The following is a 21,761-nucleotide window of genomic DNA, read 5'->3' as shown; positions in this document are numbered from 1 at the left end:
CATTCAATGCAGTCTCTGAAGCTGAGATGTAACAAAGTATAGATCGATTTTCTGCTGCTTATGTTAATTTTGGTCTAACGTTTAACACCAAGAAAACACAGGTCCTCCATCAGCCAACACCACAACATCCTTACGTGGAACCATCAGTTATAGTAAATGCAGAAGTTTTGAATGCTTGAAAAGTATACTTTTGAAATTTTAAATGCTGTGGCAATCTACTTTCCAGAGATGTCCACATTGATAATGAGATTGACACATGCATGTCTCAATGTTTGGGAAACTCTGAAGGAAAGTGTGGGAGAGGAAAGATATTAGACTGACTACCAAACTGAAGATCTACAGAGCCATTGTATTGATCTCACTGTTGTATGCCTGTGAAACCTGGACAGTATGTTAGTGCCACATTAGGAAACTGAATCTCTTCCATTTGTATTGTCTTAGGAAGACTCTGAAGATCACCCGGTAGGTTCAGATACCAGACACTGAGGTCCTTTTTCGAACTAAACTACCAAGCACTCTAACTCCAATGCAGAAAGCACAACTCCATTGGGCTGGCCACATAGCTCAAAATACCAAATGCAAAATGCCAAATTGCTCCCCTGCTTTTTAGCATGATTGGCAAAAAGATTATTTTATGGAGAACTCACATAGGGTAAGTGCTCACAAGATGGTCAGAAAAAGCAATACAAGGACACTCTCAAGATCTCTTTTTTTGTTATTTTTTTCTGGTTATACATACATGTACATTCATTTTTTAAAAATACATTTCTTTATGAATCATGTTGGGAGAGAAAAATTAGAACAAAAGGGAAAAACCATGAGAAAAAAACAGAAGGAAAAGAAAAAAAAAAGTGAAAATAGCATGTGTTGATTTACATTCAGTTTTCATAGTTCTCTCTCTGGATGCAGATGACATTTTCTATTCAAAGTTTATTGGGAAATGCCGTGGAGCACTGAACCACTGAGACGTAACAAATCTTTCATAACTGATCATAGCATAATCTTGCTGTTACTGTGTACAACATATCCCCGGTTCTGCTTGTTTTGCTCAGCATCAGTTCTTATAAATCTTTCCAGGCCTTTCTAAATCAGCCCGTTCATCTTTTTTGCAGAACAATAATATTTCATTACTTTCATATACCATAACTTATTCAGCCATTCTCCAACTGATGGGCATCTCTCCCTTTCCAATTTTTGCCTCACAAAAAGAGCTACATGTGGATCCTTTCCCCTCTTTTATGATTTTTCAAGATCTCTTTTCAAAACTTTACAATTGATCGTGTAACATGGGAGGCACTGGCACAGAACGCCTGGCATGGTGTGCCCTCGTCAGAAAAGGTGCTCTGCGCTATAAGCAAAGCAGAATGGAATTAGCTCAGAAGAAAAGCAAAAGTTGGAGAAGCTTCATCAAATGTCCATAGGAACTATTTATGTCTGATATGTGGCAGCTCATTCTGAGTTCATGTAGGTCTGATCAGCCAGAGTCAGACTAACACAGTGATGTCATGTTGGTCCTCTTCGAGAACCAAGGAAAGCAAGCATCCCTCCTGGGTTCTAAGTTCATGAGCCCATGACCTCTGAGGTTCCATCCTGGGTTCTAAGTCCATGAGCCCATAACCTCTGAGGTTCCTTCCTGAGTTGCCAGACCATGAGCCCATGACCTCTGAGGTTCCTTCCTGAGTTGCCAGACCATGAGCCCATAACCTCTGAGGTTCCTTCCTGGGTTCTAAGTCCATGAGCCCATCACCTCTGAGGTTCCTTCCTGGGTTCTAAGTCCATGAGCCCATGACCTCTGAGGTTCCTTCCTGGGTTCTAAGTCCATGAGCCCATGACCTCTGAGGTTCCATCCTGGGTTCTAAGTCCATGAGCCCATAACCTCTGAGGTTCCTTCCTGAGTTGCCAGACCATGAACCCATGACCTCTGAGGTTCCTTCCTGAGTTGCCAGACCATGAGCCCATGACCTCTGAGTTCCTGCCTGGGTTCTAAGTCCATGAGCCCATAACCTCTGAGGTTCCTTCCTGGGTTCTAAGTCCATGAGCCCATCACCTCTGAGGTTCCTTCCTGGGTTCTAAGTCCATGAGCCCATCACCTCTGAGGTTCCTTCCTGGGTTCTAAGTCCATGAGCCCATGACCTCTGAGGTTCCTTCCTGGGTTCTAAGTCCATGAGCCCATCACCTCTGAGGTTCCTTCCTGGGTTCTAAGTCCATGAGCCCATCACCTCTGAGGTTCCTTCCTGGGTTCTAAGTCCATGAGCCCTTGACCTCTGAGGTTCCTTCCTGGGTTCTAAGTCCATGAGCCCATCACCTCTGAGGTTCCTTCCTGGGTTCTAAGTCCATGAGCCCATGACCTCTGAGGTTCCTTCCTGGGTTCTAAGTCCATGAGCCCATGACCTCTGAGGTTCCTTCCTGGGTTCTAAGTCCATGAGCCCATGACCTCTGAGGTTCCTTCCTGGGTTCTAAGTCCATGAGCCCATGACCTCTGAGGTTCCTTCCTGGGTTCTAAGTCCATGAGCCCTTGACCTCTGAGGTTCCTTCCTGGGTTCTAGGTCCATGAGCCCTTGACCTCTGAGGTTCCTTCCTAGGTTCTAAGTCCATGAGCCCTTGACCTCTGAGGTTCCTTCCTGGGTTCTAAGTCCATGAGCCCATGACCTCTGAGGTTCCTTCCTGGGTTCTAAGTCCATGAGCCCATGACTTCTGAGGTTCCTTCCTGAGTTACCAGACCATGAGTCCATAACCTCTGAGGTTCCTTCCTGGGTTCTAAGTCCATGAGCCATGACCTCTGAGGTTCCTTCCTGGGTCTAAGTCCATGAGCCCATGACCTCTGAGGTTCCTTCCTGGGTTCTAAGTCCATGAGCCCATCACCTCTGAGGTTCCTTCCTGGGTTCTAAGTCCATGAGCCCATGACCTCTGAGGTTCCTTCCTGGGTTCTAAGTCCATGAGCCCATCACCTCTGAGGTTCCTTCCTGGGTTCTAAGTCCATGAGCCCATGACCTCTGAGGTTCCTTCCTGGGTTCTAAGTCCATGAGCCCATGACCTCTGAGGTTCCTTCCTGGGTTCTAAGTCCATGAGCCCTTGACCTCTGAGGTTCCTTCCTGGGTTCTAGGTCCATGAGCCCTTGACCTCTGAGGTTCCTTCCTAGGTTCTAAGTCCATGAGCCCTTGACCTCTGAGGTTCCTTCCTGGGTTCTAAGTCCATGAGCCCATGACCTCTGAGGTTCCTTCCTGGGTTCTAAGTCCATGAGCCCATGACTTCTGAGGTTCCTTCCTGAGTTACCAGACCATGAGTCCATAACCTCTGAGGTTCCTTCCTGGGTTCTAAGTCCATGAGCCCATGACCTCTGAGGTTCCTTCCTGGGTTCTAAGTCCATGAGCCCATGACCTCTGAGGTTCCTTCCTGGGTTCTAAGTCCATGAGCCCATGACCTCTGAGGTTCCTTCCTGGGTTCTAAGTCCATGAGCCCATGACCTCTGAGGTTCCTTCCTGGGTTCTAAGTCCATGAGCCCATCACCTCTGAGGTTCCTTCCTGGGTTCTAAGTCCATGAGCCCATGACTTCTGAGGTTCCTTCCTGAGTTACCAGACCATGAGTCCATAACCTCTGAGGTTCCTTCCTGGGTTCTAAGTCCATGAGCCCATCACCTCTGAGGTTCCTTCCTGGGTTCTAAGTCCAGAGCCCTTGACCTCTGAGGTTCCTTCCTGGGTTCTAAGTCCAGAGCCCTTGACCTCTGAGGTTCCTTCCTGGGTTCTAAGTCCATGAGCCCTTGACCTCTGAGGTTCCTTCCTGGTTCTAAGTCCATGAGCCCATCACCTCTGAGGTTCCTTCCTGGGTTCTAAGTCCATGAGCCCATCACCTCTGAGGTTCCTTCCTGGGTTCTAAGTCCATGAGCCCATCACCTCTGAGGTTCCTTCCTGGGTTCTAAGTCCATGAGCCGGCTCATCACTTCTGAGGTTCCTTCCTGGGTTCTAAGTCCATGAGCCCATGACCTCTGAGGTTCCTTCCTGGGTTCTAAGTCCATGAGTCCATAACCTCTGAGGTTCCTTCCTGGGTTCTAAGTCCATGAGCCCATGACCTCTGAGGTTCCTTCCTGGGTTCTAAGTCCATGAGCCCATGACCTCTGAGGTTCCTTCCTGGGTTCTAAGTCCATGAGCCCATGACGGATCCTTCCTCTTGTCTAATACCACGAGTCCATGACCTCTAGGGCTCCTTACTAGGTTCTAAATTCCTCTTTTCTAACTCTATTATCGCTAAAGAGATCGATGGAAACCAATCAAGATTCCGCCCCAGCTGGCGAGTCAAACTTTCGGCGCCTGCGCATCAGAAGGGTCGCCTGCTTAAGATTCCCGGAATCGTTGTGCGCCGCCTCCGTTTCTCTTCCGGAAGTCTCTCCAGGTTGGACAAATCCGGCTCTGTCTCCCGGGTACTCTGACAGCCGCACCGGAAGTGACCCGTCCAGGGCGCCGCCGCCGCCGCCGCTGCCGGGAGGAGCTGCCACGTCCGAGCCCGGGAACCGCCGCCGCCGCCGCCATGGTAAGAGTCCTCTGCTCGGCGAGCCGGGTTATGAGAGCTCCTGGCGTGGACCTGGGATGGGGAAGAGGGTGCGGAGGGGATATGGAGTAAGAGGCAATGCGCGGGTCCGCGGCACCGCTTCTCCCGCCTCCCCCCAGCCCCGGTGCCGGGAGTTGAAGCCCCTCCGGAGTGTGAGGAAACCCGCAGGCCGTGTTAGGAGCCGCTGAGCACTGGAGGCCGGCCAGCCTGGCTCCTGACCCCGCTGCGATCCGGGCCCGCCCCCATGTCGGGGCGACGGCCTCTGCCCGGGACCAGCAGGGCGAAAGCTTCCCTGACCCCCGGAGCTGACCCTCTGAAATGAGGGATTTGAGCTAAACGGGGCTCCCGGCCGCTCTGGGGTCCGCGGAGCAGAGACGTGGGTGCGTCCGATGAAACCCCCCACTGTGGAGGCTGAAGACCCAAAAGAAACCCCCGGACCGAGGTCTCCGGGGCTTATGGCCCTTCTGGGGAGCGGGAAAGTAAATGTGGGAACCAAGCCGTGGAGGCAAACTCTGGGGAGGGGGCAGAGATAAAGCCCCGCCCCGGAGCGAGGGCGGGGAGGTAAGAGACCCGACTCCTGCTGGCCTGGGAGGTGATGGGACGCCTTTTAGTCCTAAAGCTGAGATGGGAGAAGCCCAAGGCCTCAAGGGGGAGTAAATGGCTTCTGCTAAGTATCTGTGGCGTCCCAAAAGTCTTGGTGCTGCCTCGGGCTTCTGTAGCTTAAACTACGACTTTGGGGATACCTTGTCTGGAGCCCCGGATGTAGCCCTGGAAGAAAATCATTATTAGAAACAGGCCCACCAAGCCCCGAAGATGGCACTGACCTTGTCGCCAGGTCTAATTGGCTCAACATTTGGTGGGACCTGAGAGGCCACCTGTAGCACCAGGATTCCCGATTCTCTGCCTCGGGTCCCAAGGGCATTGCCGGGCCCGTCTTTTATGAGGGAGCCCTGCCTCGTGGCGTTTATCAAAGTCCAGGCCATCGGCGGAGCCGTGAAGCAGCGCTGGGCTGGCCCCGAGCCTCAGTGCCTCCTAAGGAGCAGCGAGTCTCCCAGGCTGCTCGCCCCGCCCCAACTTCAGTGGGAAGCGGTCCTTGTTTTCCCTGCATTCAGTTAGGCTTCAAGGCTTAGGAATCAACTCTGAACATCCATAATTTAACCATAAAAATGCATCGAGTCCTCCATCAGTGGAGCCATTATTTCAAATTGTATTTTTATCCTTTAGAATTATTTCGATTATCTATAAACTTTTAAGTGCCTTCTTTGTGCCGGTACTGTTCTAAGTGCTGGGAATACAAAATGAGGCAAAAGACAAACTCTACTTTCAAAGGAGGTCACAATCCCAAGGCAAATAGCAAACCATATACAAAAGAAATTAGAAATGACTAACAGAAAGAAGGCACCAAGATTAAGAGGGAGTTGGAGAAAGCTTTCTGTAGAAGGTGGAATTTTAATTGGAATTTAAAGCCAGGGAGACCAGTAGTCAAAGCAGGGGAGAAGGCTATTCCAGGCAAAAGAGAAAGCCCTTGGCCAAAACAACTCATTATTAGACCAGCTATTTTATTTGCTCTGTAGTTCCCTCTTGTAAGCTTCAAGAATTGGCCCATGGTTCTGGTTTTTTGAAGATTGATAAAAATTTATTCATTCCATTCATTTACTTGGTACTATTATAGATTTTGCTTATATCCTACCTCTGCCTTCACTGTTTTTAAATAAAGAATACTAAATCTTATATTTTTCTAGTGGATTTAAAAGTTGAAGTGGATGAAATTAAAATATCTTCTAAATATATGCTTTTCATAATATTTTAATATTGGTCATACTTCAGTGCTTCTGGTATTAGTATTGATAGTCCATTATTAGTAATTGCTATATCTATAATATTTTGTGGTTACAGTCCCTGTCCAAAAAGAATTTTCAGGTTACTGGAGAATTCCATTCAATTCAAGAAGCATTTATTAAGAACTTGCTGTGGGCCAGGCATTGTTTGAACTAAGGAAAAAAGTTCCCCTCTTGAAACATAACCTTCTTTTGAAGAGGAGACCTAACATGCACATAGATGAGCAAATGTAAAACACAAATGAGGAGAATGCTTACCCTTGAAGGATCACACACTCAGCAGTGATTCATATAAGGGAAGCTGTCACAAGCTCTATAGGAGTTAGAAAGTACCCTTGAAATTCACAGGAGGCCATGGTTCTCCTGTGGGGGTGGTCAGAAACAGAAAGCTATGGCCCTGAGCATCATAGACTGAGACATCTTGTAGTCTTCCTAATCCAGATGTGCTCTCCAGTCCACTTAGCAGAGATAACACAACTCGTGTTAAATGGCAATGTTAAGTCAGAAATGGGATGTTAAGTAGCAGCCCCAATAGGATTGTGGCCCTGCAGTGGAAAGTGCAAGAAGTCTGATCCAACTTGTACAGAAAGTGCTACAGAAGCTTAATGATGGAGGAAATGACCATAAGTTATAATTGTTTTAGTTTATGTTGAGAACATTTTGAAAGGGAATGGGACCATTAAATGGAAATATTGGATCTGATTTCTGAGGAGGTTGCTTCTAATTGCCATTATTAATTTAATGTCATGTTTGGTTTTTAGGTGTCGGTCATTAACACTGTGGATACCTCCCATGAGGACATGATTGTGAGTGTTATATTTAACAGTTACTGAAACAAATCAAAAACTGACTTTCTTGTGGGATAGCACAATTTTTATTTTTAATTGTGCAGTTTTGATGTGTTAGTTTATGAATCAAAATGTGGGGGGAGAGATGTTTTTGTTTTTTGGAGAATTTGCCTAACTCTGGTATTTCACCATTAGAAGGCTGTAGCCTTTCTTAGAGTAACAAGTCTTCTTCAGAAATGCTCCCATTGTTTGACAGGCTGTTGTGTCAATATAGAGTAGGAGGTCTTAACTGTTAAGTGTCATGATCCCCTTGGCCCCTGTCTGATAAAAAAGCCTAGGGACCCCTTCTCAAAATAATGCTTTTAAATGCATAAAAAAAACTATGAAAAATTACAAAGGAAACCTGTGACGTTGAATTACAGTTGAAAGCTTACAGATCCCAGGTTAAGAATTGGTATAGAGGCAGTTACTTTTCATCCCAGTGTTCAGCAATTTGTCTATTAGACCACACAGTAATTGGAAGTTGTTTTTCTTTTTCCAAACCTTCACTGAAAGTGTTTCAAGACCTCCCTTGTTTTGTTGGCTAACTGTGATGCCACGTATTCAGGGTCTGTGAAAGCTATAAAGCAATTTTCAGAAAGGAGACTCTCTAGCCCAATGACTTAGAATCCAGATTTGGCTAGAACCTGGGAGAAATAAGAGATTGGACCTTGATTTTTTAAAGAGGAATTGGGATACTTCCTAAGGTCCAGCTATACTAAATAGCTGGGACAGAATATTAGCATGAAATAAATAAACTCAATTAATCTTAAAAAATCTAGTTATTACAAGAAGCAGAGAGTTACTTGAAATCAACAGCACAGCAGTATACACACACACACACACACACACTCTCTCTCTCTCTCTCTCTAATGGTGTCTGAAACATTCTGTAAGATAGGAACACCAAAGGTATTTGGATGTTTTAAGATGATAGGAAGGAATGAGAGCTGTTCTAGCCTGCTTTTCAGATTCAGGAACTTTTTATCAAACATTTTGAATCTATGTCCTCTGTATAAGACAGGATCTCTGCCCTCGCAAGAGCTTTCTTGTGGTGGGGTCAGGATACACACCAGAAAAATGCAACTATGTATTCAATTGACAAGGTATAAAGGGACTTCGAAGTATTTAATCTCAGCTGTATCTTTAACCTACTTTGTCACTGTAAGAAGAATATTTTATATTGGAGAACAAGTTTATAATTTTCATGTAGTATAACCTGACTTCCTTTCTTAATTTCTCTGGGACTGAGTTGGTTTGAGTAATGTTTTGAGGTTTTGTTTTGTTTTTTCAATTAAAATCTCTGTCTTAGTAATCATGAATAAACCCACAGAGTCTACATCTCTTTTCATTTCTCTGTTCTCTATTCAGCATGATGCCCAGATGGACTATTATGGCACCCGCTTGGCCACCTGCTCATCAGATAGATCTGTCAAAATCTTTGATGTACGGAATGGGGGTCAGATTCTTATTGCTGACCTGAGAGGGTGAGTGTATCCAGTGAGAAAAATTGAGGGTGGGAGTAGGAAGGGGAAGAGACAAGATTTTGTTGCTCAGATCTTATACAGTAGACTTTAGAAAATGAAATAACAGTCCAGGCTTTATCAGAATCTATTGAGTATCAGAGAGAATGTAGAGGAGGTCATCATCCTACAGAACTTATCTGCCTTTAAAAGCCTTATTTATCCAAAGTGATTTCCAGCATTATCTCAAAATCTTTAAAAGAAATGGCATCATTAGAATGATATCTGTGATCCCATGCTCTGATTCATAAAGCAGGAGTTAGTCATTTGGGGAAAATAAGGCACAATGAAGTTGGATAATGTGCCTTCAGACAGTCGAGGAGGGTTCTTGATTTCCGGAATTTATAACTGAAATGCTAAGTTCATGATTTTTTTAAAAAATAAAGCAAAATAAAGAATTACCACTGATTGCTAGTACCAAATCTTGTATTATTTTCTACTATTCTTTACAACAAATTGGTATTTATGCCTGTGTTTAGAAAAGAGTCAACAGTAATTCTTCTGTATTCGATCCAACACTAGTAGGAACATCAATGGTAGTAGAAATCAATCTACTCATAATTTAATTATCAGTTTATTTTTTGTGGCTTAGGTTGAGCTATTAGCCTAATAAACAAAAGGGAGAACAGCTGCCTAGGATTTGAAACTTCCAGTAAGAGAGGGAATAGAGGCTGATGATACTGGGGTTAGCCTCACTTTGGGCCCAAGCAGTGGAGCCCATGAGCCATCGTAGCAATTCACTTCACCAGATGGGCACTGGGGGTACAATGGTAAAAATGAAACAGTCTCTGCCCTCGAGGACTTCAGTTACAACATGTAAACTGATAAGTAAAGACAAGATTGAAGCAGGAGAAAGGGTTAAGGAAGGCTTCACAGAGAAGATGGTTCTCTTCTGGGATGAGGCTTGAAGGAAAGAGCAGATTCTGAGGTGCAGAGATTAGAGCAAATTGTATTCAGAGAGAGATTATGGTATGGATGGCATGGAAACAGGATATAATGGCATTCAGTTCATTCAGGGAACAGAAAGTAATCCAGGAACATCCAGCCCATGGAGAGGTGTAATCTAGAAAAAAGGCTTCCAGTCTTTTGGAGCCAGATTGTGGAAGGCCTTAAATGCCAGGGTGAGGAGTTTATGTTTTATCTAAGAGGCAACGGAAAGCCACTGAAGATTTATGAATATGTGAGTAGCATAGTCAGTGGGAATATGGTTTTACTAAGTATGTGTAGAATGATTTGGGAAGGGGAAAGGCTGAAAACAGATACCAGTTGGGAGATTGTTATATTATAGGCCAAGTAAGAAGTGATGAGAGTTTTAGTAAGATGGAGAGAAGGGGATAGATAGGAGAAGTATGGAAGAGAGTGAAAAAGATCTGGCAACCAATTAGGTATGTAGGGAGAGTGGATGGTACAAATTATAAACCTGGGATCCTCTACCTACTGAAAAGCAAGAAACATAATCTCACTAAGCCCACTTTGAGGTATTCTCTTTATCTCCCCTTATAGTGTCTTCCCTCTACTGGCTCAGTCTAACCTGTCAGATAATGGTTTCCTTTCTTCTGGTTAATTGTGGGGGAACCTGTCTTTTTTCTAACTATATGCTTTCCCAACTCTTTTTTTCATATTTATATTATATGCATCTATTATATCTTTTCATTTTGTCTAACCTCTTCCCTGAATAAATCTACCTTTTGCCAAAACAAAAAACAAAACAATAAAAAAAAAAACCAACAGTCTCAACTTTACCCTCTACTACCTGTGTGAGATCTTGAACAAATAAGTATATCTTTGGGCTTCTGTATTTGCATTTGTAAATTAAAGGGGACAGACTAGATCAGATATATCAAATCATGGATTGAGAACTTGAGGGAACTTCAAAGATCATCTAAATCAAACCTTCTCCTGTTGAGGAAAACTGAGGTCAAGAGAGAATGCAGGGCCTTTGATTCTCAGTCCCTGGCTCTTTGTCCTTTACTACAATGCCTCAAACCCCATTTATAACTTTAAAAGATGTTACATTCCTCATATTTAATTATACTGTTAGCATTCAGTGAGGCTTCTCTTAATTTGATAACACTTTAAAATAAATTCATTTTTTATCAATTATAATGGCATCTACATAAATTTGAAAAAGTCATCCATATTATTTGTTAGAGCTAAGAACAAATAACATTTGATTCACACCTGTATCCATAGGACAGAAACCACAGACAAAATTATCTCTAGGGACCCTCCTAGCTCCAAAATGCGATGATACTTTTGGCGATGTATAAATTATGGACCTTTCTCCTAGTCATGAAGGCCCCGTGTGGCAAGTGGCCTGGGCTCATCCTATGTATGGAAACATCTTAGCCTCCTGCTCCTATGACCGGAAAGTCATCATCTGGAAAGAAGAAAATGGCACATGGGAGAAAACATATGAATACACAGGACATGACTCTTCAGGTAGGAGGGGTGGAGGGGGGAGAGGGGAAGGTGGTAGCTGCCGAGAAGTGGTGCTGTGGTCCCAGACGTTCAGGGCCGGGCATTCTCTCCTGTCCCACTCTTAGTGCTTCCCGAGGGCTGGCCTTTAGTTACTTTCTCTGGCGCGTCTTGGTTAATTCTCCTTCCTGAGACGCTCTTTATCCCTCACTGTCACCATCTCTAACAGTGAACTCCGTGTGCTGGGCCCCCCACGACTACGGGCTCCTCCTGGCCTGCGGCAGCTCCGATGGGGCCATTTCCCTGCTGAGCTACAGTGGCGAGGGACAGTGGGAAGTGAAGAAGATCAACAACGCCCACACCGTAAGTGCCGGAGCTATAGGCAGGGTGCACGTGGGTCCGCTCCAGAGTAGCAGGGGGCAACCATGGCCCCAGCTCAGGGGAAAGAGGTTTCCTTTTCTCTCATCAAGTTTATCCAGGAGACTGAGGACTTCCGATGCCAGCATGATAGAGAATTGTCATTCTCTCAAGCCAGTAGTTGGGGCCTGGTGCCCATCAGCCTGGGTAACATGTGGTGCCAGTCTTATAGGCAGTGACTCACAAGTGGCCTAGCAGGGGGCTTGGCGTCAGCTGCTCACCACAGGGCCTCTCTGAAGCAGTGCCACAGGCTGGCGACCTTGTGCTGCACCCAGGTGTGCCACTGGCATTTCCCTCTACTCCAGAGCACTAAAGCTAAAACACCGGAAAAAAACAAAAAATTGTTTTTTCTTTTTAAATGTTTTTAAAAGCTTTTTTATGTACCACTGCTCACTTCATTGTTCTTCTCCCAGCCTTCATTGAACTTTCCCTTTTACATTTGAGAAAGACAAATCCACACATTGACCACATCCGAACATTTTTCCTCATTCTGTACACATGGCCACCCTTTTTCCATGGAGAAGTAGGAAGAATGATGCCTCACCAAAAGTCTTCTGAAGTCCCAATAGTTCACTGCATTGATCAGAGTTTTGAAATCAGAAGAGGTGCCACAACTGTTTCTGTATATACAAGACTTCTCCCTGTCTTTGACAAAACAGGAATAGATGCATGGTTCTGGTAAGAAAGTACCAGTATACTTTATTATGTACATTTGAATTTTTTAGTGTTGTTCCAAATTTTTTTTCCATAATGATTAGACCAGTTTATAGAGTCATCTGTTTTCCTATAGCCCCACCAATACTTCCCATTCCGATCTTGTCATTTTTGTCAATTACATAGCAGAGAAGTGAAGCCTCAGAAATGTTCTTATTTGCCTTTCTCTTAAAATTGTTGATTTGATACAATCTTTCATATTGTTGTTGAAAGCTTATCTTTGGAAAACTGCCTTTTCGAGGCCTTTGAACATTGTCCAAGAAGCAATCGGCCACAAACCCTAGTGAAAACCAAAGGGAATAGAACAGGTCAAGCTCAGATTTTCATTACTCTAAATTCAACTAACAAAAGCTTAGCTGAAATCTTAAAGCACGTGGCCAAAACCTTGGTTTCTTTGCAGATTGCTAAATCCATTTCAAACCTTGCCCTCATGTAAAAGCCCTGAGAGTCTTGTTACCAGGAGAGGACTATGTGTCCATTTAGAAAATTCTAAAGAACCTGGGATAATTTCTCTGCTTTGACTCTCTATGCACTTCCATTAGAGTCCCTAGCTTAACTCAAGATTTATAGGAAACCTTTCCTGAGCTCCACAGTTGTGCTCTCTCCTTTCTCAATCAGTCATGTCTACACTAATCTATTTATGTGTACCTAGGCACAAGGACCGTTTTTGTCTTTGTCTACCGCATCCACCAGAGTGCCTTGCACATAATAGGCACTAAATAAATATTCTCTTGAGTTAGATCCTGTCGGATTATCTCATGAAATTGGCTTCTGGAATTTAAGGAAAGTCTGTGCTCTGAATCTTCCTCAAAGAGTAGCTCATCTTTCCTTGCAAGTGAACGTATCCTCTTGATTTGTGGGATAGAAAGCCAAGTAGTAACGTCTTGCTTTCCTCTCTGCTCAGATTGGCTGCAATGCTGTGAGCTGGGCTCCTGCTGTCATACCTGGGAGCCTGGTAGACCAGCCATCTGGGCAGAAGCCAAACTACATCAAGAAGTTTGCCTCGGGAGGCTGTGACAACCTGGTCAAACTATGGAAGTAGGTGGGCCCTCTGGGGAACTTGAGGTCTTTGGTGTGTCTTAAAGACAGAGCCCTTGCTGCTCCCCCAGACACCAGCTAGTATAGCCAACTCATTTTAAATAAGATTTGCTTCTTTGCCTCCTTGTTATGTCTCAGATGTTTTCCTTTAAAACCCTTACTGTGTCAGAGGATTCTGAAATGAATCTATCTTCATAATCTTAAGACATTTGGTAATATTTACCTAATCACTAGGTAAATTTCAACAGATTGAGAGGAGGAAATCAAAATAATTGTAATAGAATCTGTATACCTCTTTAAGAATTGCAGAGTGTTTTATAAAGTATGTTAGCTCATTTGATCTTCATAACCCACCCTAGAAGGTAGAGATATCCTTAGTGTCTGAGGCAAATAGAGGTGAAATGACTCACCTAGAGTCTTGTAGCTATTGGGTGTTGGAGGCAAGTTTTGAACTCATGTCTCTGTGATATCCAGAGCCAGTGTTCTCATGTACTGTGCTACCTTAATACTCAAAAGAATAAAGAGCTCGCCATCCCCCAAGTGAATGTTCAGAATTCAACTCAAAAAAAACAGTAGGTTTGAGTACAGTCCAGTTCTGAGAAGCATCAGTGATCACCTGGAAAAAAGCAGGCCATGAGCTGCTTTACTCCCTCTCCTGTTTTTGCTTTAGGGAGGAGGAGGATGGTCAGTGGAAGGAGGATCAGAAGCTGGAAGCTCACAGCGACTGGGTCCGAGATGTAGCCTGGGCCCCCTCCATTGGCCTGCCGACGAGCACCATCGCCAGCTGCTCCCAGGTGAGTTCCTGCTGTATGCAGCAGGAGGGTAGTAGTCAGTGCCATTCAAGACATGTGACCATTTTCCTTCAGAACCTAGAATACATGTGGTGTTTCTTCTTTGTGTCATTTCTCTTTTGTCCTCAGTTTATGACAAAATACTGATCTCGTCTTTGTCTTTGTATCCTTGGTGTCTGCCCAGTGTACATAGTAAATGCTTAATAAAGCTTGTTGTTCTAGACAGTTAAACTCAAATCAGCTGGGAAAATTCTTTTGAAAGAATTCTCATAAAGAGTAAAAAGGATTTAACAGATAAGCAGGGAAGTAAATTTGTCCAATTTTTTGATCTGTATAAACTTAGAGGTAACAGACTGTACCGAGGAAAACTGGAGTCAGCTACAACAAAGGAAAAAATAGGAGAAGCTCTTGTAGCCCTGTCTGAAGAGAAGCTTTCTTTGGGGCAGTGGAGGGAGGTTGGGCCTGGTACCTAAGGGCAAAAAAGTCTTAAATTGGCCGAGGTTGGATACTTTGAGAGGTGAGCTGAGCTTGAAAACTTACCCATTTTTGTTATGTAAAACTGGTTTGGGCTGTCAGCATAAAAGATGGGTCTTTGGGGGTTGGTTTTTTTTTTGGTTTCCTGTCCTTTAAAATTTAAGTTCCTGAGGGAAGTGAGTAATAGCCCCAGTGAAAGCCTGGGCCTGTCCCACTATGAGGGGGGTGCTACAGATGCCCAGCACAGGCTGCCTCAAGCTCCCCGCCATCCACAGAGCCCCAAGGCTAACCTGCACTTTTCTCCAGGACGGTCGGGTGTTCATCTGGACCTGCGATGATGCTTCTGGAAATACATGGTCTCCCAGATTACTGCATAAGTTCAATGATGTTGTGTGGCACGTGAGCTGGTCGATCACAGCCAACATCCTGGCTGTTTCAGGAGGAGACAACAAAGTGAGTGCTGTCTTTATTTGAAACTCTGCAGCTCTTGCATTGAGAAGCCTCTCAATTGGGATAAGGAAAAATCAGTGATTCTTTAAGAAAGAAATTACTGCTGCCTTGTTTTTATATCAGTCATTTCACTCTTAAAAACACACACTCACATTTGTGTGATACAGAAAAACAGGGAAGCAGAACCCACTGATAGGATACATATAATATATATGGGGCCCACACCCACTCCTGTGGAAGCAGAGAGGGAGATTTCTTTCTTTTCTAGGTCCAAGATTGGACATTACAGTTACCTAGAGTTTGGCTTCATTTGAGTGTTGTGTCACAGTGTATGTTGTGCTTCCTTTTCTGCCTCCCTTCATTCCATCTCAGCTCATACAAGTCTTCCATCCCGTGGTTCTCTGAATTCTGCATATTGGCCATTTCTTGTGGCACAATATTCCGTCATGCTCTTTACAGTTAAGACATGAAGTCAGCAGGTGCCCACTTTGTTTCTAGCTTTTTGCTGCCACAAAAATCCTGCCACTGTGACTATTTTTTATATGAGGCTTTTTTATCTTTGACCTTGAAGAATATGCACAGCTCTGGGATCTTGAGATTTAAAAAGTTTGCGCAATTAAAAGACATTCTTGCTTATCCTGAATGTTTGGACCAAGGCACAACTCCATTAATGACGTTTTGTAGTTGTCTGCCTTCCTACAGTCCCTCTCATCATCATGGATGATGGAAACCCATTGGTTTCCCTCTTGTGGAGCTGATTTGTGTTTAGAAAAGACTTTGAATTGACAAAAACCTAAATGGAAATTAATGTCTGCCTCCTCCAAGACTGGAGGATCTGGATTCTGACCACGAGAGGGCAGCATTGGTCTTCAATCCAGATATGGCTTCCTGATTCTGTCTTGTCTGTCCTTCATTCTCCCAGAGGACCAGGACATTAGGGAGGGCTGCCATGACATGCTGGGAACTGGATTCAAGAGAGGGAGGGCTGGGCAAGGTCTCCTGCCTCGCCTTCTCCTCCAGTTCCCTCTGGGTCAGATACAGATCAGGAAGCCAGAGATGGCTCAGGATGTAGTGGGAGACCTCAGCCTTTTTAAGCTGAGATCTTCAATTCAGTTTGTCTGAGGCAATGCCCGTTATTTTATCTAGAGCCAGCAAGGAGGGTGCAGATGTGTCCGTGAGGGAAAAAAGAAACTACCAAAGGGATGGGGGGAGAGGAGGACTAACACTGAGAAGGCAAATTTTTAACTTTATTAAAGCCTTAATTGTGCATATTCTCTGTATCCAAGGTGAGAAACACCGAAGTATTATTATACATACAACATATAATGTGCTTCCTGCTCATTGAGCTCACATTCTCAAGAAGCCACGCCATACGTACATGAGGCAGTTAAAGATTAATACCAGACAGACTGTGACTTGGTGCTAGCATGAGTGCTGTTGATCCACTTCTCTGGTCAGAGTAGCGTGGTAGCTGCAGATCAGAAAAATTGGGGCAGGCTATGCAGAAGTAGGTCTTCAGCTGGGTCAAACCTCAGATGTCTGTTACTGAAACCAGCATGGAAACATTCATTTAAAAAACCAAATGATCTTCTCAATAACTTTTAGTGGAACAAAGTTATTTTTAAGATCTGCCATCTTTAAGCCCTTGTCCTCCTAGACCTCTGTAGCACTCGACACTGTTGACCACCCCCTCCTCTGAATGGTTTCTACCCTGGGCTTTATAAAGACTACTTTCCTGCCTCTCACACATGGTCCTTTTTTTACACTGGCTCCTTATCTTCCCAGCCCCGAACTCAAGATCTCCACACTCTGTCCTCAGCCTCCTCTTCTCCCTCCATTCTCGTGGTGCAGCCCACAGCCTCGTCCCCTTCTCGCCCTCTCCTCATGCCCCAGCCTGGCTCGTGTTGGTGCCCGACAGTCCCATCAGTTCTCATGCACAACAAGTGGTCCTACTCCTGGGCAGCTCTGGCTTCTCTCCTGAGCTCACACTGTCCCTCTCTACCACAAAGATCCAGACTCCTACCTCTGCTTTTTTGTTTAGGTCACTGGTACCGCAGACTGTCCCTCTCTTGGATCGGTCTCTCCTGGAGATTGCCACTTCTCCCTGGTTCTGTACCAGTCACTCTCTCTCCTTCCCTCCCCTCCACTTCCCAAGACAGGCTTGTGGCACCATGAGCCTGGACGAGGGCCTCCCTGGCTCCCTTTTCTCCCTGGTTCCAGGCCACCTTTCACCCAAATAGACGGACTTTCTTTTGTATGTGGAGAGCCCTTGCAGGTCATTTTGTGGAGTCACATGAACATGTATTAAGCATCTCTGTGTACCAGATACCAAGTGCAGAATTATTGAGTAGGAGAACATACACTCTGAATTTCAGAAAGACATTATTGTGCAACATTGTTTTCTTAGTTCTGCTTCCTTCCTTGTGCCATGTTCTTGATTAAATTCAACAAGTATTTTATCAAGTGCTACTGTGTGTGCATTGCTTTGAGCTAGGGATAGGAACAAAAAGCTGACAGTCCTTGTGAGAGTGAGGGGCAGGAGAACAGGATTTATCCAGGTGAATAAATGCAGAATCTTAAAAGTCCTTTTACAAGGAAGAGCACATTAACAAATGGAGGAAGCAGGAAAGATCTTCAGAAGGTGGTAACACTTAAATCGAGCTTTGAAGAGAGGTAGGGCTCACAAAGGTGCCAGGGAGGAAAGAGGAAGAGACTTGAACCAAAAACATGAAGAATAGCAAATGATCAGCCCAACTGAACCATGGGGTGAGTTGGGGGGAAGTACGGGCCTAATCCAAAGGTTGAAGCCACACTACAGAGGGCTTTAAATGCCCCACAGGAGAGTTCATCTCATGTCCAACAGACAAGATGGAGCCACTGGAGCTTCTTCCTCAGGGGTGACATGGCCAGACTGGGACTTCACAGCTATGGAAGATGAATTGGAGAGGGTAGAGAAAAATTAGGAACCATAGCAATAATCCAGGGCTTGAACTAGCAGGTGGCTGGAGAGGCTTGTAAGCTCAGTAAACCAGAGTGATGGCAGGACCCATAAGGAGAGAGGTACAAGTTAGGGGCAGAAGTCTTTTTGGAATCAAACAAGATACACATATGTGAAACATTAAATAACAAGAGTTCAATAGCACTATAATAACAGACTCATTTATCTGGAAAGGGGGGAAGTATTAGTCAATATCAAGGACCCATAAACTTTTTTCAATATTTTGATAATTTATTTCAACATAGTTGATTTCTGTATATTTTTAGGAATTTTAAAACATTCTGACAGAAAGCTCCATGACACAGGTTCAGAACCCCTGGACTTGATGGTGGTAAAGTTCCTCTCTGAGCCTTCCATTTTCTACCTCAAAGAGCTCACAAAGCACTCTATGATATGCTAAATAAATTATTTTAGTGGTTATCTCCTTTTAACCCCCTTTACTTGCCTGGTGATCATCTCACAGATGCAAAACATCCTAGAGTCTGTGAAGACTGAACAAACTTTCCACCAGAAAAATGATCCCCCCCCCAAAAAAAAAAAAAAATACTTTGAACTCATAATGGAAAAAGGTCATTAAAGTTAGAATTGGCCAGAAAAAAACTTAATGAGAAGATTAGAAACTGAATTTTTCCATTCCTAGAGGATGGCAGCTTAAACTTATCTTGTGGAAGCAGATGTTTTTTGGTTTGCTCTTTCCAGAACCGGATTAAAATGCTATTGGGAAATATTTAACATATTAAATATGCAGTAAAATATACTGTTAATAAATGACTTTCTGGTTCAATCTACAGTCCACAGGGATCCTTCTTATGGTTTCCTGGGCCCCTGTTTCTCTAGAGTTTTACACTGCTATTTTAGGTCACTTCCTTTCTACCAAATAGAAAAAAGGAACAAAAACCTTAGATTGCATTTTTTTCAAATGTTTATTTTAAAAGATTCATGACTTTGTTCACCAAATGGATCACAAACCCTGAATTCATACTTTGTTCTATATAGTGCTTGGTACTGTTTGCCTAGAAAATCTTCCACCAAGAACAAACCAGGGCTAGAGGCAATCTTGTGGATCCTTGCCAATCCCAGGTGACTGTGGACTGACACTGGCACATCCTCAGACTCACACTCGCTGTGCATCTCTCCATTGTCCTTGATGTTACTTATAATTTGTTATTTTGAAATCATACATTTGATAGAAGGGGAAACTTCCTGACAGTTAAAACTATAGAAAAGTGGAGGGGCCTGCCTGGTGAAGGAAGGGCCTGGAGAACTGCAGGATGGGCCCGTGGATTCGGGGCCTTTCTCCCCTGGAAGTTACACGTAGCTGTGATTCTCCAGTTTGTAGTCAGTGTTACTGAAAGCATGGACAAACGGGCTCTTGCAATGGTGAGCTGTTTGTCATTGAGTATGACATTATTTTCCAAATCCAGTCTATCCCTGTGCTCCCTATGCAACTTATTATGTGTCTGAAACCCTTCTCTGAGGTGCGTAGTGGGGACCTGGGGGTGAGTCCAGGGGTGGAACCACTGGCCCTTCTCTGAGCCTGGACTGCCCAGAGCCCTGAGGGGTGATAGGACGTGCCTCGTGCTCCTGCATCCTGTGGGGCCAAGAAGGGACATGGACTGGGTCTTCCTGCTCTCTGCACTCCTGTGCGCTCTGCTGTCTCCTCCTCATTTAAAGGAAGCAGATGTCCTAAAGTGCCAGGAAAAGCAGCAGGGTTTAAATGGTCAGCCCCCTACCTCACAGGGCTATGGGAAGAACCAAATGGGATGACGTGTATAATGCAAGGAAGGGAAGGAATTAAGCTTTACATTTCATCTGCTCTGTGCCAGACACCGGGCTAAGTCCTTTACAAATACTTCTTTCCAACAGCCCTATGGAGCAGGTGCTATTTTGATCTCCACATTATAGGTGGGGAAACTTGAGGCAGAAAGATTTAGTTACTTGCCCAAGATCACATAACTAGTGAGTATCTGAGGTCGAATTTGAACTTGGGGCATCCTGACTTCAGGCCAATACTCTAGCTGTCGTGTCATTGTCCTTTATCAGAGCACTTTATAAACTTTGTTTCTGCTATTGTTTATATTACACATTTATCTAATAGATGTTTTTTATATTTTTTAAGCAATATGCTTTTGTCCTGTCCATTGTGGATAGTTAAACCAGTATCTTTCAAAGTGTTCTGTATTTTGTTGAAGCAGCTTTGTGAATCACCTGTAAGTTATCTTACTGTCATTAGGAAAGTCCTTTTTAAATGTCCTGTGCAGCTCGTTATCACCTGAAACTTTCACCTGGAAGATCCAGGCCCTCCCCCTCTCACCAGACTCCCATGACATACATGTGGAGCACAGCAGAGCCCTGAATAGAACCATTTCTGTGCTTAAATCCCTCATGGCCTTTGTAGAATTTTGAGATATACCTTGTCCAAGGAGAACCTTCAAGGCTGTATTTTGTTCTGCTTCAAATATGCTTTTACAAGTGAGGTTTTTTGGTTTGTTTGGTTTTTTTTTTTTTTTTTGAACCACTTACCTTGTGATGATGAGGCCTTTTGCTTTCAGGTTACTCTGTGGAAGGAATCAGTTGATGGACAGTGGATGTGTATCAGTGATGTCAACAAAGGCCAAGGTTCGGTGTCTTCGATCACAGAGGGCCAGCAAAATGAGCAGTGACCGAGGCGGTGCTGGCAGGACAGACACAGCAAGGAATCGGCCAGCCGGGGCGCCGGAAGGCAGCTATCCACAGCCATGACCTCTGGATCTGCTACATCACGGGTCAGCTGCTGCACACGCTCCCTCAAACTGGGAAAGGAAATGAGATGATTTTAAATTCAATAAGATCACGTGTTCTTACAAATAGATACAACCACAGTATTGATCATTTGCCTTAAAATGATTTGATATGGTCTCTAAGTTGACTTGACTGGTTCGGAGCGCTTATACTTTAAGAGAAATTATTACAAATGGTCTTCAAAGTAGTTCATTTTAAAATATTTTTTTTATCTGCTACTTTTGTGTACCCCTCGAATTTGGGGTTTGTGTTGGGAGGTGGGATTGTTTTCAAAATAATTAAATAAAGTCAATAATTCCCTTTTTTTTGATTATCGGTTTAGATTTTACAAAGGACTTTCACATCTGCCACTTTTTTGGGTCCTCAAAATCCTGAGATATGAGGGATTCTCATTTTCATTTTTAGAGGTGAAGGAATTGGAGTTTAGGAAGATAAAGTGCTTTGCCCATGTTCTCACACTAACGGGAAACGTGAGAATCCAAACCCAGAGCCTAAATCCCAAGCTCTTTCCTATGTCCTATACTACCCAAAGGAGAGAACACAGTCATTATCATGAGCTTTTTGAAGGACATTTCATCTGTTATTCTCTCCCTGCTGCTCAGAAAAGACTCGCCACTAAGCCCCAAAGTTCAGGTTCTGGGATGATGCCCTGGCTCCACCCCAGAGTCGGCCAGAAGCCACCAGCCACCCCAGTACTGAGAGAGCCACCTCCTCCATTTCCAGCCCTGCACCCAGGGCTCAGGAGACCCAGGAGGATAAACCGCGGGCACTTAGACTTGGAACAGCTTCACAGTCTAGCCGTCAGACCCTATTCTGTGTAACGACTCCCATTGAGGAAATGCTGTCAAGTTACTTCGTGTAAATTGTACACTTCCCTCTGGGGTCTTTTGCAAATACCATCTCCATTTTACAAAGACTGAGGCTTAGTCTCATGGCTGATAACTGACGGA

At 44.2% G+C, this 21,761-nt stretch overlaps 2 protein-coding genes and 2 long non-coding RNA genes across 5 annotated transcripts in view; 2 read left to right on the top strand and 2 right to left on the bottom strand.

Moving 5' to 3' along the window:
• The first annotated feature begins 619 nt into the window (after positions 1-619).
• Positions 620-4,012, top strand: LOC127551950 (uncharacterized). 2 transcript variants are annotated; one of them, XR_007951215.1, is made up of 7 exons: positions 620-1,840; positions 2,012-2,226; positions 2,270-2,484; positions 2,827-3,041; positions 3,171-3,643; positions 3,813-3,898; positions 3,946-4,012. It is a non-coding gene; the product is annotated as an uncharacterized LOC127551950 (long non-coding RNA). The 2 variants fall into 2 exon arrangements; XR_007951214.1 differs by lacking the exon at positions 3,946-4,012 and having other exon boundaries at positions 621-1,840; positions 3,813-3,925.
• A 345-nt stretch (positions 4,013-4,357) lies between these two features.
• On the top strand, positions 4,358-21,115 carry SEC13 (SEC13 homolog, nuclear pore and COPII coat complex component). The gene is made up of 9 exons (XM_051982164.1): positions 4,358-4,525; positions 7,143-7,187; positions 8,579-8,694; positions 11,021-11,172; positions 11,378-11,511; positions 13,184-13,317; positions 13,988-14,111; positions 14,889-15,035; positions 20,583-21,115. The coding sequence occupies exons 1-9, from the start codon at positions 4,523-4,525 to the stop codon at positions 20,691-20,693; spliced, it is 966 nt and encodes a 321-aa protein (XP_051838124.1). The 5' UTR covers positions 4,358-4,522; the 3' UTR covers positions 20,694-21,115.
• On the bottom strand, positions 16,259-20,649 carry LOC127551944 (uncharacterized). The gene is made up of 2 exons (XR_007951209.1): positions 20,554-20,649; positions 16,259-17,957 (listed from the first exon to the last, which is right to left on the bottom strand). It is a non-coding gene; the product is annotated as an uncharacterized LOC127551944 (long non-coding RNA).
• The window catches only part of TATDN2 (TatD DNase domain containing 2), a 54,270-nt gene continuing 53,243 nt past the window's right edge, over positions 20,735-21,761 (bottom strand). The window contains exon 4 of the mRNA XM_051982151.1: positions 20,735-20,822. Within this exon, the coding sequence (XP_051838111.1) occupies positions 20,790-20,822 (33 nt within the window). The 3' untranslated portion in view covers positions 20,735-20,789. The remainder of the gene's footprint in view (positions 20,823-21,761) is intronic.

This window comes from Antechinus flavipes, chromosome 1 (assembly GCF_016432865.1).
Source record: "Antechinus flavipes isolate AdamAnt ecotype Samford, QLD, Australia chromosome 1, AdamAnt_v2, whole genome shotgun sequence".
Taxonomy (NCBI): Eukaryota; Metazoa; Chordata; class Mammalia; order Dasyuromorphia; family Dasyuridae; genus Antechinus; species Antechinus flavipes.
The sequence above is the reverse complement of the archived record's forward strand: the minus strand, read 5'-3'. Positions and strand labels throughout refer to the sequence as shown.

What these genes read in the sequence shown, in the direction of transcription:
- SEC13 (XM_051982164.1), top strand. An exon ending in CCTCCCATGAGGACATGATT is followed by an intron (nt 7,188 to 8,578) that starts GTGAGTGTTATA and finishes TTCTCTATTCAG; the next exon opens with CATGATGCCCAGATGGACTA. An exon ending in CTTATTGCTGACCTGAGAGG is followed by an intron (nt 8,695 to 11,020) that starts GTGAGTGTATCC and finishes CCTTTCTCCTAG; the next exon opens with TCATGAAGGCCCCGTGTGGC.